Genomic DNA, 15,822 nt, shown 5'->3' on the forward strand with positions numbered 1-15,822 from the left:
GAGAGCCCCCAATACTTTTGTAAAAATCCTAGCCGTAGCTAGGCCGAATAGAAGAGGTATGAATTGTTAATGCTTGTCCAGAAAAGCAAAAAGGAAGGTACTGGCAATGATCTCGATAAATTGGAATATGAAGGTATGCATCCTTCATATCTATGGTAGCCATGAATTTATCTTCTTGCACGAGAAGTAGGATGGACCTGATGGGAAGAAAGGAGCAAAAACCGTCCCATACGACATCCCCTTCTAGATTTCTTATCTTGGGGTAGAAGGGCACACTTTCCGCCAGTGCTAGTAGAAACTATGCAATCCAGTCCCGGGCCAAATAAGGATTTCCCCTTAAAAGGTCAAAGAAAGTAACAGACTTGGAGACCATGTCTGTTGACCAAGACTTTAGCCAGAGAGCCCTCCTAGCTAGCACAGCAAATCCAGAGTTCTTGGTACCGAAACAAATGAATTGAACATGGCATCACAAATGAAGGAATTGGCCGTTTTTAGGGCCTGAATGTGCTCTTTGATATCCTCCAAAGGGGATTCTACCAAAATCAGTTCTGATAAGGGAGTCTCACCAAAAGTGGCAGCCCCAGCCACTGCAGCAATGCCTATAGCTGGTTTGAAAAGTAAAGGAAGGCCTTTCTCAGATATTCTAATTTCCTATCCAAAGGGTCCTTTAAAAGATGTGCTATCTTCGTACGGGATCTTAGTGCGTTTAGCCAGGATGGAAACGGCGCCGTCTACCTTACGGACAGTATTCCACACTTTCAAATTACTATTTGGCACAAGAAACATTCTTTTGGAGGAGAAAATGGAACACCAGGTTTTTCCCCACTCCTTAGTTATAATGTCCACCACAACTGGGAACACTTCAGGGGTTTTCAACTTGTGGGTTTATACTCAGGTACTGTCCAATGAGATGAGGGTTAGCCCTTGAAAACGGGCGCTTGTTTTTAACAATTTTTATCAGCTAAGACTACGGCTCCTTAGCCGAAACGCGTTAGCTGTTTGGCACCTTTTATCTATCCTTGGACAACCAGCTGCTGTCAGTGTTCATTGAGCATTGATGTACAACAACGGTTTTTGTCAATAAAGGACTCTGTGCTCTATATTATTATCAGTGTTCTGGAATAAACGCTGTTTTCACATCAGCCGGTACTCCTGTCCTTTTTGTCTTTTGCTCTATTACCACTGGATCCTTTGACAGTGAGCACGGACGAGGTTTTCCATAGCGGAGTGCCTCCTTCCCTCCCCCACTCCCGGATTGGACGGATAAGATATCAGGCGGTGACGTCCAGGGCTGCCGATCAATCGCGTGAGCCGCACGCGTCTGAGGAGGGTGTGGTCTGTGTGGAAGCAAGTAGCTGGCGGAATTGAGGATTTCCAGGGCACCCCGGGCGATAAGGTATCGCAGGACAGGAGAAGGTCCTCGGTGAGTAAGGACCACTGACATCCTGTGCCCAGAGACCAGATCGGAGGAAACACAGATCACCCCAAGGACCGGACGCGGTAAGTCGGCCCTTTTCTGAGTCACACTGTTCCATGAGCCTGTAGAACTGTTTGGTACTTTTATACTCAGGTACGCCTAATGTATTTAAAACCTCTGATATTACTTTTAGCATTGAAACAGTCCCTTTAAGAGTCTCCAAAGGATGAAAGTTCTCCTTCAGAGATAGCCAAGGTTTCAACATCAGAAAGTTGTATATGGCTGACTACTGCAGCTCCAACAGAACTGCTGGTTCTAGACTCAGAGGAACAGTGCTTATCCTTCCTCTTCCTTTAAAGGACCAGTCAACACTGTAGATTTGCATAATCAAGAAATGCATGATAAGAAGACAATGCAATAGCACTTAGACATAACTTTGCAATTTATTTAACAAAAATCTATTACTCATTTGAAGTTCAGACTATTTCCACTCCCCCTGTATCATGTGACAGTCATCAACCAATCACAAATGCATATACGTATATGCTTTGAATTCTTGCACATGCTCAGTAAGAGTTGGTGACTCAAAAAGTATAAATATAAAAAGACTGTGCACATTTTGTTAATGGAAGTAAATTGGAAAGTTGTTTAAAATTGCATGCTTTATTTAAATCATGAAGTTTCATTTTGACTTGAGTGTCCCTTTAACTAGCATAGCACTCAGGGCAGCAGAAACCCCACATTGTAACTGGGCTGCAGAATCATGGGTAAAAAGATTCCACCCCGGATTGTATTTGAGAGGACAGCATGTGCAGGAATAGGGGGTCGCAGTTTGCGGTTGTAGTACTGGCATATATGGGCATACTAAGGTCTGCAAGTACGCAGAACAGATGTAAGGCATCAACTGCATAATTGAGCAGGACGACAGTATGTAACCTGCATAGCATGAATTTATTAGAATTTAAATAAGAGAATAGGGCAATTGTCCTCCTGACTAGGTTCTATCAGAGTCATCCATAATGTACTATGGGACAGAAACTACAATTAATACTAATGATACATCAAAAAGGCAGGGATGGCGCCAAAAATGCCTGGGCGGGAGCCTGTAACCTGCCCGATGCCGCAGGCGATATGTGCATGAGAATAGCTGCCAGACAGCGCGAGTAAAAACTATTTGTTGCCCGATTACATCAATGCTCCTCCTGCAGGAGCCGGATAATAGCGTGGGTTTTCTGGGGGCATGAGTCTAAAAACATAGCCCCTTCTTACAAAGCTGTCCCATATCACATGGCAGCGGCATGCACCAGGTTTGAATGGCAAGTCCAGTCGGAGGACCCGGTGCCACTTCTGAGTGTGGTATTGTGCCCCCATAAGAATTGCGATCTCTAACCAGAAGGTCCCTTTCCTCCAGATTGCCCCTTAGATTACTGTAGTAATAAAGTTTACTAGTTAGCCCCCTCTGCTGTGAGGGTCCCTATAAACTAGTCTGCTGGCAATCTGACTGCTTACCATATCTCATTAGACAACAAGCCATTAGAGGGGGAATATAATAAAATCAGGACTTAACCAGCTTCTGACATCCAAAAGGAGTCTTGTAACACAATGGAAAATTAGTGTAACTAACACTGTTTGCCTAAAAAGGAAGGATAGCAGAAGACCACTGGAAGAGGCATAGGAACTACCCTGCGACATCCAGAAGCTAATATGCACCAAAACTCCACTAAGAGGATTACATGGCATTCAACAACTTGCCTGCCTTCTCTTGCAGGAAACAAAACAGAATCTTCAGCAGAGCACCTCTGTCTGCCTACCTCCATGAACTAGGCAAAGACTACCACTGAGAGGGTAGGGAAGTGGTAGGGATATTTTAATGCTCTGCTTGGGGTGTCTGCCTCCTCCTAGTGGCCAGGTGAAGTATTTCCTATAGGTTATGGATGAAATGTGTGGACCCTCACTGCCATTAGAAAGAAATACCCACCCCCCTCTAACAGATGTTAATGAGATATTTTGGGTATCACGTCCTTTAAGCAGATATTTTCAAATAATTTGCTTAACTGTTGATACAGTACCTTCTTCATTGTCACTATAATGCTCAGAATCTGTGTTTCCATTTTGATTGCCACTGTCTGCTGAAGAACCTACTGTAAGAAGGTTTGAAGAAACAATGGAACCTTGCTCCTTCAGTTTTAGAAGTCTCTGCTGATAAATCTTTCTCGTATTATCTGAAAAACACAATAAAAATTATGTAATTATTTTTGGAATTCCTTTGTGACCTGTAATGAGGGCTAGATACAGGCATGTATTAAGTACTGCTTCCTTCCGACAAACATTTGAACAAAAAGCTTCATTAAAGCTAGAGTTAGATACTATGAATGTTATGATTGTGTGTGCATGCAGCCAAAAAGCCTTTTTATATTATTAATTATAAAATAACTGCTGAGCCATTTCCACCCTTGTGCCTAGCTATTTTAGTTTTTAGATGCTGTTCACAATAAGACTCTACTGTATGCCATTTTCAATGAGAAATCCCTTTTTTTTCTTAAAAGGGACAGTCTACTTTTTTTTTTTTTTTTTTACAAAGATAGATAATCCCTTTATTACCCATTCCCCAGTTTTGCATAACCAACACTATTATATTAATACTTGTATCTAAGCCTCTGCAGACTGACCCCTTATCTCAGTTCTTTTGACAGACATGCATTTTAGCCAATGAGTGCAGACTCAGATAACTCAAGGAGTGAGCACAATGTTATCTATATGACACACATGAACTACAGTGTGTCAAAATGCACTTAGATAAGAGGCAGTTTAACGGCTTAGAAATCAGCACATGAGCCTATCTAGGTTTAGCTTTCCACAAAGAATTTCAAAAGAACAAAGCAAAATTTGAAAATAAAAGTAAATTAAAAAGTTGTCTAAAATTGCATGCCCTATTGGAATCATGAAAGTTTAATTTTGACTAGACTGTCCCTTTAAGGAAACCCAGCAGATGCAAACGTTACAATACAAATTCTTCGAATAAAACACTTTTGTAAAAAATATTTGGGCTCTTGATAAAGATGATATAGATGGTTGAAACGTGTTGGGCTAAATAAAATTGTATTGATATAAAGTTCACACTATGGAGCTGCAATCTGAATACAGCTTTTAACAAACCTACTGAATCTCGGAATAAAATGGAAAGTATACACAAAAACAAATATGGGCTACTTAAAGGTCCAGTCAACATAGTAGATTTGCATAATCAACAAATGCAAGATAAGATAATGCAATAGCACAGTCTGAACTTCAAATGAGTAGTAGATTTTTTTTCTGACAATTTTAAAAGTCATGTCTTTTTCCACTACCCCTGTACCATGTGACAGCTATCAGCCAATCACAAATGCATACACGTACCATGTGACAGCCATCAGCCATTCTCAAATGCATACACACTTATTCTTGCACATGCTCAGTAGGAGTTGGTGACTCAAAAAGTGTAAATATAAAAAGACTGTGCACATTTTGTTAAAGGAAGTAAATTCGAAAGTTGTTTAAAATGTCATGCTCTATCTGAATAATGAAAGTTTAATTTTGATTGAGTGTCCCTTTAAAGTACCAGTCAACAAATTTGCATAATCAACAAATGCAAGATAACAAGACAATGCAATAGCACTTAGTCTGAACTTCAAATGAGTAGTAGATTTTTGTATAACAAATTTCAAAGTTATGTATATTTCCACTCCCCTTGTACCATGTGATGGCAATCAGCCAATCACAAATGCATATATGTATAGTCTGAATTCTTGCACATGCTTAGTAGGATCTGGTGACTCAAAAATTGTAAATATAAAAGACTGTGCACATTTTTCTTAATGGAAGTAAATTGGAAAGTTGTTTAAAATCACATGCTGTATCTGAATCATGAAAATGTAATTTAACCTGAGTATCCCTTTAAATAAAGTTTTTGATGTAGACTAAGTTTGTAATTGACACGCATTTAGCAATTTTGCTCCTAAAGCAGGTAAAAATGAGGAAGAAAATTGCAGTGCTTTCACTGCAAATGTATACATATGTCATACACACTAGAGCTCTAGGATTTTTCCCTCACTCCATAACCAGCATGCTTACAGCCAGCCCCCCCTGCAAGACTTTTGTGTATACTGTCCCTTTCATTCCTAGTGAATATTTTCCATTTAGTATTCACTTTGGGTCTGGCGTTCTGCACTATTGTGAATTCTTCCATAGTGTTGCCATGAAGCTGCATACCCTTTTGGGATTATGTATGAACATAGGGGTTCTATGCAAATAAGTGGACATTTATTCATGCCAGGTGATCACTATTATCACACCAATCACCTAGCTATTAACAATATTAAAAGGGTTTTATTTTTCAGAGGTTTAAAAATTCTAACCGCCAACACACACTGTTAAAGAGCAGATTAAGTTCAAGTTGGGAGTTTCTAGGACTTTAGGGAGCTGAGATCATGAGGTTTGTATACTAACCCCTCCATCCAGCTCTCTTTAGCCCTGTTGTGCTTAAAATTGCATGTTCCATCTGAATCATGAAAGAAAAAATGTTGGGCTTAGTATCCCTTTAACTGTCATAAAATAACGTTTCTATATTGTAGTATGGAGACATACCTAAAATAGGGCCAGGTTTCATCCCATGCTTAATAAGTTCCTCTTTAAGAGCCTCATCACTTAAATCTGTAACATCAAAATCTTCTTCTTTCTCTAATGCTTTTGGCTTGTCTGTTTTCTTTGCTGCTTTCTGGAGGGGAAAAAAGGATAACACAGTCAAATACTAAAAGGACCATTAAGTACAATTTACAATCAACAAAATGTATAATAAAAAATTCAACAGCACTTAGTCTGAATTTCAAATGAGTAGTAGATTATTTTTCTAACAAATTTCACAGTTATGTCTATTTCCGCTCCTCCTGTATCATGCGACAGCCAATCACAAATGCATATATGTATATTCTGTGAATTCCTGCACATGCTCAGTGATTTAAAAGATCTAAATATAAAAAGACTCCAATTGTACGCTCTATATAGAGTTAATTCTTGCACATGCTCAGTATGAGCTAGTGTGCATCTAAAACTATTGTGCACATTTTGATAATGGAAGTGAATTTTAAAGTTGTTTAAAATTGCGTGCGCTATCCGAATAATGAAAGTTTAATTTTGAATATTGTGTCCCTTTAATGCAAGCTTATTGAGTCCTTAAAGTTATATGAAACCCAAACTTTTTCTTTTGTGATTCAGAGCATACAAACTATTAAAGCGATACCTAGGTGTCGGGAGCCCTACATAGCAGGAAATAGTGCCGACATCTAGTTCTCCATAGTTGTGCACACCCTGGAACTTTTTTTTCAAGAAAATAAACATTTGATAATAAAAGTAAATTAGAAAGTTGTTTAACCCCTTAACGACCGAGGACGTGCAGGGTACGTCCTCAAAAAAAAGGCAGTTAATGCCTGAGGACGTACCCTGCACGTCCTCAGTGTGGAAAGCAGCTGGAAGCGATCCTGCTCGCTTCCAGCTGCTTTCCGGTTATTGCAGTGATGCCTCGATATGGAGGCATCCTGCAATAACTCTAGATGGCCATCCGATGCAGAGAGAGCCACTCTGTGGCCCTCTCTGCACCGGACATCGATGGCCGGTATCGTTGGTGGGTGGGAGCCGACTTGGGAGGCGGGTGGGCGGCCATCGATGGGCCGGGTAATGTAGAGGGGGGCGGGATCGGGGGCAGGGCCGATGGGGGCGCTACACTACAGAAAATATAACTATGTATAAAAGTTTGAGAAAGGGGTATTTAATTTCAAGAAAATATAAATCAAAGGTATCTAGGAGGGGGTGGGGGGTTGGTCTTTGGTGGGGCAGGGAGCTACACTACAGAAAAGGGGAAAAATTAAAAAAAAATCAGCAATTTTATTCTAAACTGGGTACTGGCAGACAGCTGCCAGTACCCAAGATGGCGGCCATTAAGACAGAGGGGGAGAGTTAGAGAGCTGTTTGGTGGGGGATCAGTCAGGTTGGGGGCTAAAGGGGGGTCCTACAGAGCAGCATATGTAAATATGCCTTTTCTTTTTTTAAAAAAAAAAGCCCAAATATAGCTTTTATTTTAGTACTGGCAGTTTCTGCCAGTACTTAAGATGGCGGGGACAATTGTGGGGTGGGGGAGGGGAAGAGAGCTGTTTGGGAGGGATCAGGGGGTCTGATGTTTCAGGTGGGAGGCTAAGCTCTACACTAAAGCTAAAATTAACCCTGCAAGCTCCCTAATTAACCCCTTCACTGCTAGCCATAATACGTGTGATGCGCATTTAGCGGCCTAAGTACCAAAAAGCAACGCCAAAGCCATATGTGTCTGCTATTTCTGAACAAAGGGGATCACAGAGAAAAATTTACAACCATTTATGCCATAATTGCACAAGCTGTTTGTAAATAATTTCAGTGAGAAACAAAAAGTTTGTGAAAAAGGGAACTTTTTTTTTTATTTGATCGCATTTGGCGGTGAAATGGTGGCATGAAATATACCAAAATGGGCCTAGATCAATACTTTGGGTTGTCTGCTACACTAGACTAAAGCTAAAATTAACCCTACAAGCTCCCTAATTAACCCCTGCACTGCTGGGCATAATACACGTGTGGTGCGCAGCGGCATTCTAATTACCAAAAAGCAATGCCAAAGCCATATATGTCTGCTATTTCTGAACAAAGGGGATCCCAGAGAAAAATTTACAACAATTTATGCCATAATTGCACAAGCTGTTTGTAAATAATTTCAGTGAGAAACCGAAAGTTTGTGAAAAAGTGAACGATTTTTTGTATTTGATCGCATTTGGCGGTGAAATGGTGGCATGAAATATACCAAAATTGGCCTAGATCAATACTTTGGGATGTCTTCTAAAAAAAATATATACATGTCAAGGCATATTCAGGGATTCCTGAAAGATATCAGTGTCCCAATGTAACTAGCGCTAATCTTGAATAAAATGGTTTGGAAATAGCAAAGTGCTACTTGTATTTATGGCCCTATAACTTGCAAAAAAAGCAAAGAACATGTAAACATTGGGTATTTCTAAACTCAGGACAAAATTTAGAAAATATTTAGCATGGGTGTTTTTTGGTGGTTGTGGATGTGTAACAGATTTTGGGGGTCAAAGTTAGAAAAAGTGTGTTTTTTCCATTTTTTTCTCATTTTTTATAATAAATTATAAGATATGATGAAAATAATGGTATCTTTGGAAAGTCCATTTAATGGCGAGAAAAACGGTATATAATATGTGTGGGTACAGTAAATGAGCAAGAGGAAAATTACAGCTAAACACAAACACCGCAAAAATGTAAAAATAGCCTTGGTCCCAAACGGACAGAAAATGGAAAAGTGCTGTGGTCATTAAGGGGTTAAAAATCACATGGTCTGTCGGAATCATGAAAGCAAAATCTGGGGTTTTATGTCCCCACAACTATAATTCGGAAAAGCTGATGCAGTAGCACAAGTGCTGAATTTACAACACCTGATTCCAATTGCCTGCACAACTAAACAATTTTACTGTTATTGATCTCTCTGACTGAACCAGAACACGACAGAAAACGTAACCATTAGTTCTCTGTGGCTTACAAGCGGCTCCAGACATAGGAAAGCTACCTATCTAGAGAACACTTCAACAAAGAACAAGAAAACAAAGCAAATTTGATAATAGAAGTAAATTGGAAACTTTAAAATGGCACTCAATTTTCTGAATCATAAGAAAGAAAAAAAAATGTTGGGGCTCATGTCCCTTTAACCCCTCTGAGGGGGTTAGAGTTGCTAGTAAACGTTACATGCTCTAATGCACTATTTCTCAACTCCAGTCATCAAGTACTCCTAACAGGACAGATTTTCATATTTTAAAAGAACCAGTAAATAACAGTAGATTTGCATATTTAACAGATATGCGCTAAAAACCCAACGCAATACCCCTTAGTCTGAACTTCAAATAAGTAGTAGATGTTTTTTCTAACAAATTTCACAGTTATGTATATTTACGCTCCTCCTGTATCATGCGACAGCCAATCACAAATGCATATATGTATATTCTGTGAATTCCTGCACATGCTCAGTGATTTAAAAAGTGTAAATATAAAGAGACTCCAATTTTACTCCTATTAACAAAATGCGCAAAGTTGTTTAAATTGTATGCTCTATCTGAATCAGGAAAGTTTAATTTTGACATGAATGCCCCTTTAAAGTAAATGTAAAGTTGAATAAATTAGTGCCCGGGTTTTAAAAAATACTATTAAAAACAGGGGCACTTTCATTCATTAAACTTTACAATGTAGCATTTTTTTAATACTTACCTCATGCTGTCCAGCATATCGATGACAAAACCAATCGGAGGCCCATGTCGAAATATTGATTGGATGGTGATATTTGGCTGTTTTAAATGCAGATCTCGCTCAAACAAACATTAAAACATAAATAAAAAAATATTATATATGTTATTAGCTTATGATGATAGCATTCATTTTATAAATATATTTTTTCAGTGTACAGATACGTTTCCATTATTTTTTGTAACATAGATTGAAAAATACATTTATAAAATGAACGCTATCGTCACAAGCTAATACCATACAAATATTTTGTGGTTATGTTTTAATTATTTATGTTTGAGTGAGATCTCCACTCAAAACAGCGAAATATAAAGGCGGTAGGAAAAGCATACAGAGTAAGATCACTATTTTAACTTCAGCTTCCTTTTGAAACAAATATAGCATATATGAAAGTTCTCTATCTAGATGTAGGCTTGGTCGTACGTGTTAAGGAAGTAGGACAACGTAACAAGGTAGGGAAATATTACAGAACACTGGCTTCCTCCAATTGTTGCGTGACCTCACGTGCTTAACACCTATGGGGCACACGCCGGTTTTGTCATCGATATGCTGTACAGCATGAGAAGCGGGTGGAGGATCGCGGTCTGTGTTTCCTAAAGAAAAGGCAAGTATTTTTTTTTAAAAAAAGCTGCAATGTAAAGTTTAATGAATGAAAGTGCCCCTGTATTTAAAAATATTTTAAAAACTGGGCACTCATTCATTCAATTTAACTAGAGAACAGGTGAAATATTAATCTGATGGGTGAAAGCATATTATAAAACATTGTTACTGCCAACTGATTATTTCAACTATATAAAAAGGGAAACAAGTCATGCAGTTTGAAGAGACTATTCAATTTACTTCCATTATCAAATTGGGCAAATTATTTCTATATGCAGTACACACTTTGAGGCACCAGCTATTATTGAGCATGTGCAAGAGTTTGGTGTATACATATTATAGGACTCTGATTAGCTGATGGCTGTCACATGTCACAGGGGGTTAGCAAATTGAGATAAAGTTTGAAATTTGTCAGAAAACAAAAAACAATTCTACTGCTCGTGTAAATTATCTTTATTCTGTACTTGTTGATTATGCAATTCTACTGTATTTAAAGGAATATGAACCCCCCAAAAATATTTTGTGATTCAGAAATAAGATTTAAAAAAAAAAATTCCAATTTACTTCTATCAAATTTACTTTGTTCCTACAATATTGTTTGTTGAAGATACCTAAATAGGTAGGTCTGGAGGACTACATGGCAGGAAATAGTGCTGCCATTTAGTGCTCTTGCAAATAGACACGTGCATGCTCCTGAGCTTGTGTCCTTACCAAGAGAACAAAGAAAATTTGACAATAGAAGTAAATTAAAAACGTTTTTAAAGGGACATTAAACATTAAATAAATTCTAGATAGAATGATGCATTCAAAGAAAAGATTGGTCTGAGAATAAAATGTAGATGTATTGTTTACTTTCTTTGCTGTGGCCAATTAGGGACAGTTATGAATAGGTCACTAGAACGTACAACCAATGGCTGTGTGGAATATAAGTTTTCTGCACTTTCATTTTTAACAGGAACTGAAATGCTCACAATTTCAGAATGAAATCGAAGTAAAAAAATAGGGACACAAATAATGTAAGTAGTTTACCATCTCAAAGTGTGTAACGTCCCTTTAAGATTGCATGCTCTATCTGAATAATTTAAGAAAATGTTGGGTTTCAAGTCCCTTTAAAGTGATGGTAAATCCAAGAGAACAAACTCTAGGATTTACAATCATTAAAAATCAAGTGGAATTTAAGTGATCATATACAGTATGTAAAAAAAAAACAAAATGGTGCTAAACGCACTCTGAATGTGCCGTTCCACATCGCTAAACTCAGTTGCTCCAGCTGCCCACGGCTCAAAGCTCTTCTACCAATGAAGTGACGTTTGCACCTCTAAACCAATAGCCGTGCATGTCAACTGACAACGTTCTGTATGCACGCAGGGCTACTGGTTTAGAGGTGCAAACGTCATTTCATTGGTAGAAGAGCAATGTGCCGTGCGTGTCCGGAGCCGATGAGTTTAGCAATATGCAACGGCACATTCAGGGTGTGTTTAGCACCCCCCTTTTTTTTTTTTAACATATATGATCACTTAACCGCTTAATGACCACAGCACTTTTCCATTTTCTGTCCGTTTGGGACCAAGGCTATTTTTACATTTTTGAGGTGTTTGTGTTTAGCTGTAATTTTCCTCTTACTCATTTACTGTACCCACACATATTATATACCGTTTTTCTCGCCATTAAATGGACTTTCTAAAGATACCATTATTTTCATCATATCTTATAATTTACTATAAAAAATTTTTATAAAATATGAGGAAAAAATGGAAAAAAAACCACACTTTTTCTAACTTTGACCCCCAAAATCTGTTACACATCTACAACCACCAAAAAACACCCATGCTAAATAGTTTCTAAACTTTGTCCTGATTTTAGAAATACCCAATGTTTACATGTTCTTAGCTTTTCTTGTAAACTATAGGGCCATAAATACAAGTAGCACTTTGCTATTTCCAAACCATTTCTTTTCAAAATTAGCGCTAGTTACATTGGAACACTGATATCTGTCAGGAATACCTGAATATCCATTGACATGTATATATTTTTTTTTAGTAGACAACCCAAAGTATTGATCTAGGCCCATTTTGGTATATTTCATGCCACCATTTCACCGCCAAATGCAATCAAATACAAAAAATCGTTCACTTTTCACAAACTTTTGGTTTCTAACTTAAATTTTTTACAAACAGCTTGTGCAATTATGGCATAAATGGTTGTAAATTCTTCTCTGGGATCCCCTTTGTTCAAAAATAGCAGACATATGACTTTGGCGTTGCTTTTTGGTAATTAGAAGGCCGCTAAATGCCACTGCGCACCACACGTGTATTATGCCCAGCAGTGAAGGGGTTAATTAGGGAGCATGTAGGGAGCTTTTTGGGGAAGTTTTAGCTTTAGTGTAGTGTAGTAGACAACCCCAAGTATTGATCTAGGCCAATTTTGGTATATTTCATGCCACCATTTCACCGCCAAATGCAATCAAATTAAAAAAAAACGTTAATTTTTTCTCAATTTTAAGTTTCTCACTGAAATTATTTACAAACAGCTTGTGCAATTATGGCACAAATGGTTGTAAATGCTTCTCTGGGATCCCCTTTGTTCAGAAATAGCAGACATATATGGCTTTGGCATTGCTTTTTGGTAATTAGAAGGCCTCTAAATGCTGCTGCGCATCACACGTGTATTATGGCTAGCAGTGAAGGGGTTAATTATGTAGCTTGTAGGGAGCTTGCAGGGTTAATTTTAGCTTTAGTGTAGAGCTCAGCCTCCCACCTGAAACATCAGACCCCCTGATCCCTCCCAAACAGCTCTCTTCCCTCCCCCACCCCACAATTGTCCCCGCCATCTTATAAGTACTGGCAGAAACTCTGCCAGTACTAAAATAAAAGGTATTTGGCCCTTTAAAAAAAAAAAAAAAAAAAAAGCATATTTACATATGCTGATGTGTAGGATCCCCCCTTAGACCCCAACCTCACTGATCCCCCACCAAACAGCTCTCTAACCCTTCCCCTCTGCCTTAATGGGCGCCATCTTGGGTACTGGCAGCTGTCTGCTAGTACCCAGTTTTGTAAAAAAAATGTGCCTTTTTTTTTTAAAAAAAATGCCCTTTTCTGTAGTGTAGCTCCCCCTCCCACCAAGACCAACCCCCAACTCCTTCCAGGTCGCTTAGATTACATTTTTAATATTTGAATTGTATTAGTTTTTTTTTTTTAACTTTTTTTTTTTTAGTGTAGCGGTTCCCACCCGCTCCCACCCCGTGCACGCCCCCCCCCCCCCGTGCGCGCCCCCGTAGGTCCCGTCCCCGATCCCCTCAACACACAGCATCGATGGCCGCACACCCGCCTCCCACGTAAGCTCCCACCCACCAACGATACCGGCCATCGATGTCCGGTGCAGAGAGGGCCACAGAGTGGCTCTATCTGCATCGGATGGCCAAGGGGGGTTATTGCAGGATGCCTCCATATCGAGGCATCACTGCAATAACCGGAAAGCAGCTGGAAGCGAGCAGGATCGCTTCCAGCTGCTTTCCAGACCAAGGACGTACGCCACACGTCCTCGGTCATTAACTATTTTTTTTTTAGGACGTTTGGCGTACGTCCTTGGTCGTTAAGGGGTTAAAGGGGCAGTCTAGTCAAAATTAAACTTTCATGATTCAGATAGGGCATGCAATTTTAAACAACTTTCCAATTTACTTCTATTATTTAATTTGCTCAATTCTTTAGATATCCTTTGTTGAAGAAATAGCAATGCACATGTGTGAGCCAATCACACAAGGCCTCTATGTGCAGCAACCAATCAGCAGCTACTGAGCATATCTAGTGATATCAAGAGAATGAAGCAAATGAGATAATAGAAGTACATTAGAAAGTTGTTTAAAATGACATGCTGTTTCTAAATCAAGAAAGAAAAAATTTGGGTTTCATGTCCCTTTAAACTACACTTGATTTTTAGTAATGCTAAATCCTACTGTTTAAATATTCAATACACCCTAAGGACAGGGTGAAAAGAGAAGGATGCCTCTGAGCACAAAATAGAATTAGAATGTTACCAATTATGTTTATAAAATGTAACTTCTTGTTGCTACTAAAAAGATACACCGTTAGCTGCCCAGAAAAGTTAAAACCACTAAGGTACTAGTTGTATTAGCATAGTATTGAAAGTGACCGTTACACTTGTTTCTTCTTGCAAGGTGCTATTTAAAAAAAAAAACACAGCCATTCACTGTGGTAAACTCACACGGATGCTGAACAAGTCAGACTTAAATTAAAACTACGGTTTTGATGACGAAAAAGGCGGGAACCAAAATATAAAAACCACAAAGATGCCTCCAGGGTGCGCTGTACCATGTGAGCAGAGAAACATTCAGTAGTACGACCAGTGCGTCCACCCACAGCTGGGACGAAATCGGTCCATTCAGCGCTTTACTTTAAATACCAGAGTTAAATGTCTTTCACCAATACATTAGTTTATCGAAGGACCATCAGTTTAATCACTTAAAATACATATTTACGAGTTGTCCTGCAGAGTGCAACAACTGAACAATAAAGTTATTAAAAACACACGATCGCGTTTATCTAACAAAAATACGTGCGAGGATTAGAGTAAAATCACGCGTGACAGATGCAATATGATAGTTTAAAAAGTAAAAATGCGCGCGACAAACAACATGCCCTGTGTTTTTATCTTACCCGTCCTGCCGGGCGGCCTCTACCCCGCGCAGGGGTGCTCTCCCTCTCCTCATCACTGGAGAATTCAGGAGTGGCCCGGTTTCTGGAGGTTAGGTGCTGGAGGTAGAGCTTCACGTAAACTTCCTTTCGTTGCTCGCCGGCTGGTAGAGTCACGTTGTTGGCAACCAGTTCGTTTTTGAGCTTATCCTTCGTCAGGACAGATGGATCTTCCAAAAATTCCGGCATGTTGCGCACATAAGAATGTGTAACAAAGTAAAGTAATCGCTCACCCAAGCTCTACAACTCCGACTTGAGCGGAAGGAACAGATTCAAATGTATAAAAGTGAAGGGGGTGGAAACAGGTTTAGGTCGGCTAAATGAATTCAACGGCCGCAGCGCTTTTTCGACGAAGAAGCGGGACATAGAGTAACAAAGTTTGCTCGGATTGGAAGGGAGAGAAACCAAATGCGAATTTGATTGGCTGTTGGTTGCCTTTAAAAAAATAATAGACAGCACTGTATTGCCTCTCACAGTGCAGAGCCTAGAGGAGTGCCTGATGGGGGCGTGGTAACTGCTGCTGCTGCCTTTATGCGAGTAGTAACTGCGTTGTTCTGTTGCGGTCGGTTATTGTGTTTAGCAGAGAAAACCCTCATTTAATTTATAAAACGTAATTTACTAGTTAACAAATACTAACGCGCCACTTATTCCCATTCTGCGTTAGTTTTGATAAAAATCAACAAAAGAAAGAACAGTGCGTATACGCTTCTCCCCTTCCTCAGAGATGGATGA

General features: G+C 39.2%; 1 protein-coding gene across 2 annotated transcripts in view; it reads right to left on the minus strand.

Annotated features, from left to right (window-relative positions):
• The window catches only part of TMPO (thymopoietin), a 58,672-nt gene extending 43,203 nt beyond the window's left edge, over nt 1-15,469 (minus strand). Inside the window, exons 1-3 of one of the 2 annotated variants that reach the window (XM_053716946.1) lie at nt 15,055-15,469; nt 6,041-6,170; nt 3,487-3,639 (exon numbers count right to left, since the gene is read on the minus strand). In XM_053716946.1, the coding sequence (XP_053572921.1) occupies nt 3,487-3,639; nt 6,041-6,170; nt 15,055-15,279 (508 nt within the window). In that variant the 5' untranslated portion in view covers nt 15,280-15,469. The remainder of the gene's footprint in view (nt 1-3,486; nt 3,640-6,040; nt 6,171-15,054) is intronic. The other variant, XM_053716944.1, reaches the window with a different exon arrangement.
• Between the last annotated feature and the right edge of the window lie 353 nt (nt 15,470-15,822).

This window comes from Bombina bombina, chromosome 6, assembly GCF_027579735.1.
Source record: "Bombina bombina isolate aBomBom1 chromosome 6, aBomBom1.pri, whole genome shotgun sequence".
Lineage (NCBI taxonomy): Eukaryota > Metazoa > Chordata > Amphibia > Anura > Bombinatoridae > Bombina > Bombina bombina.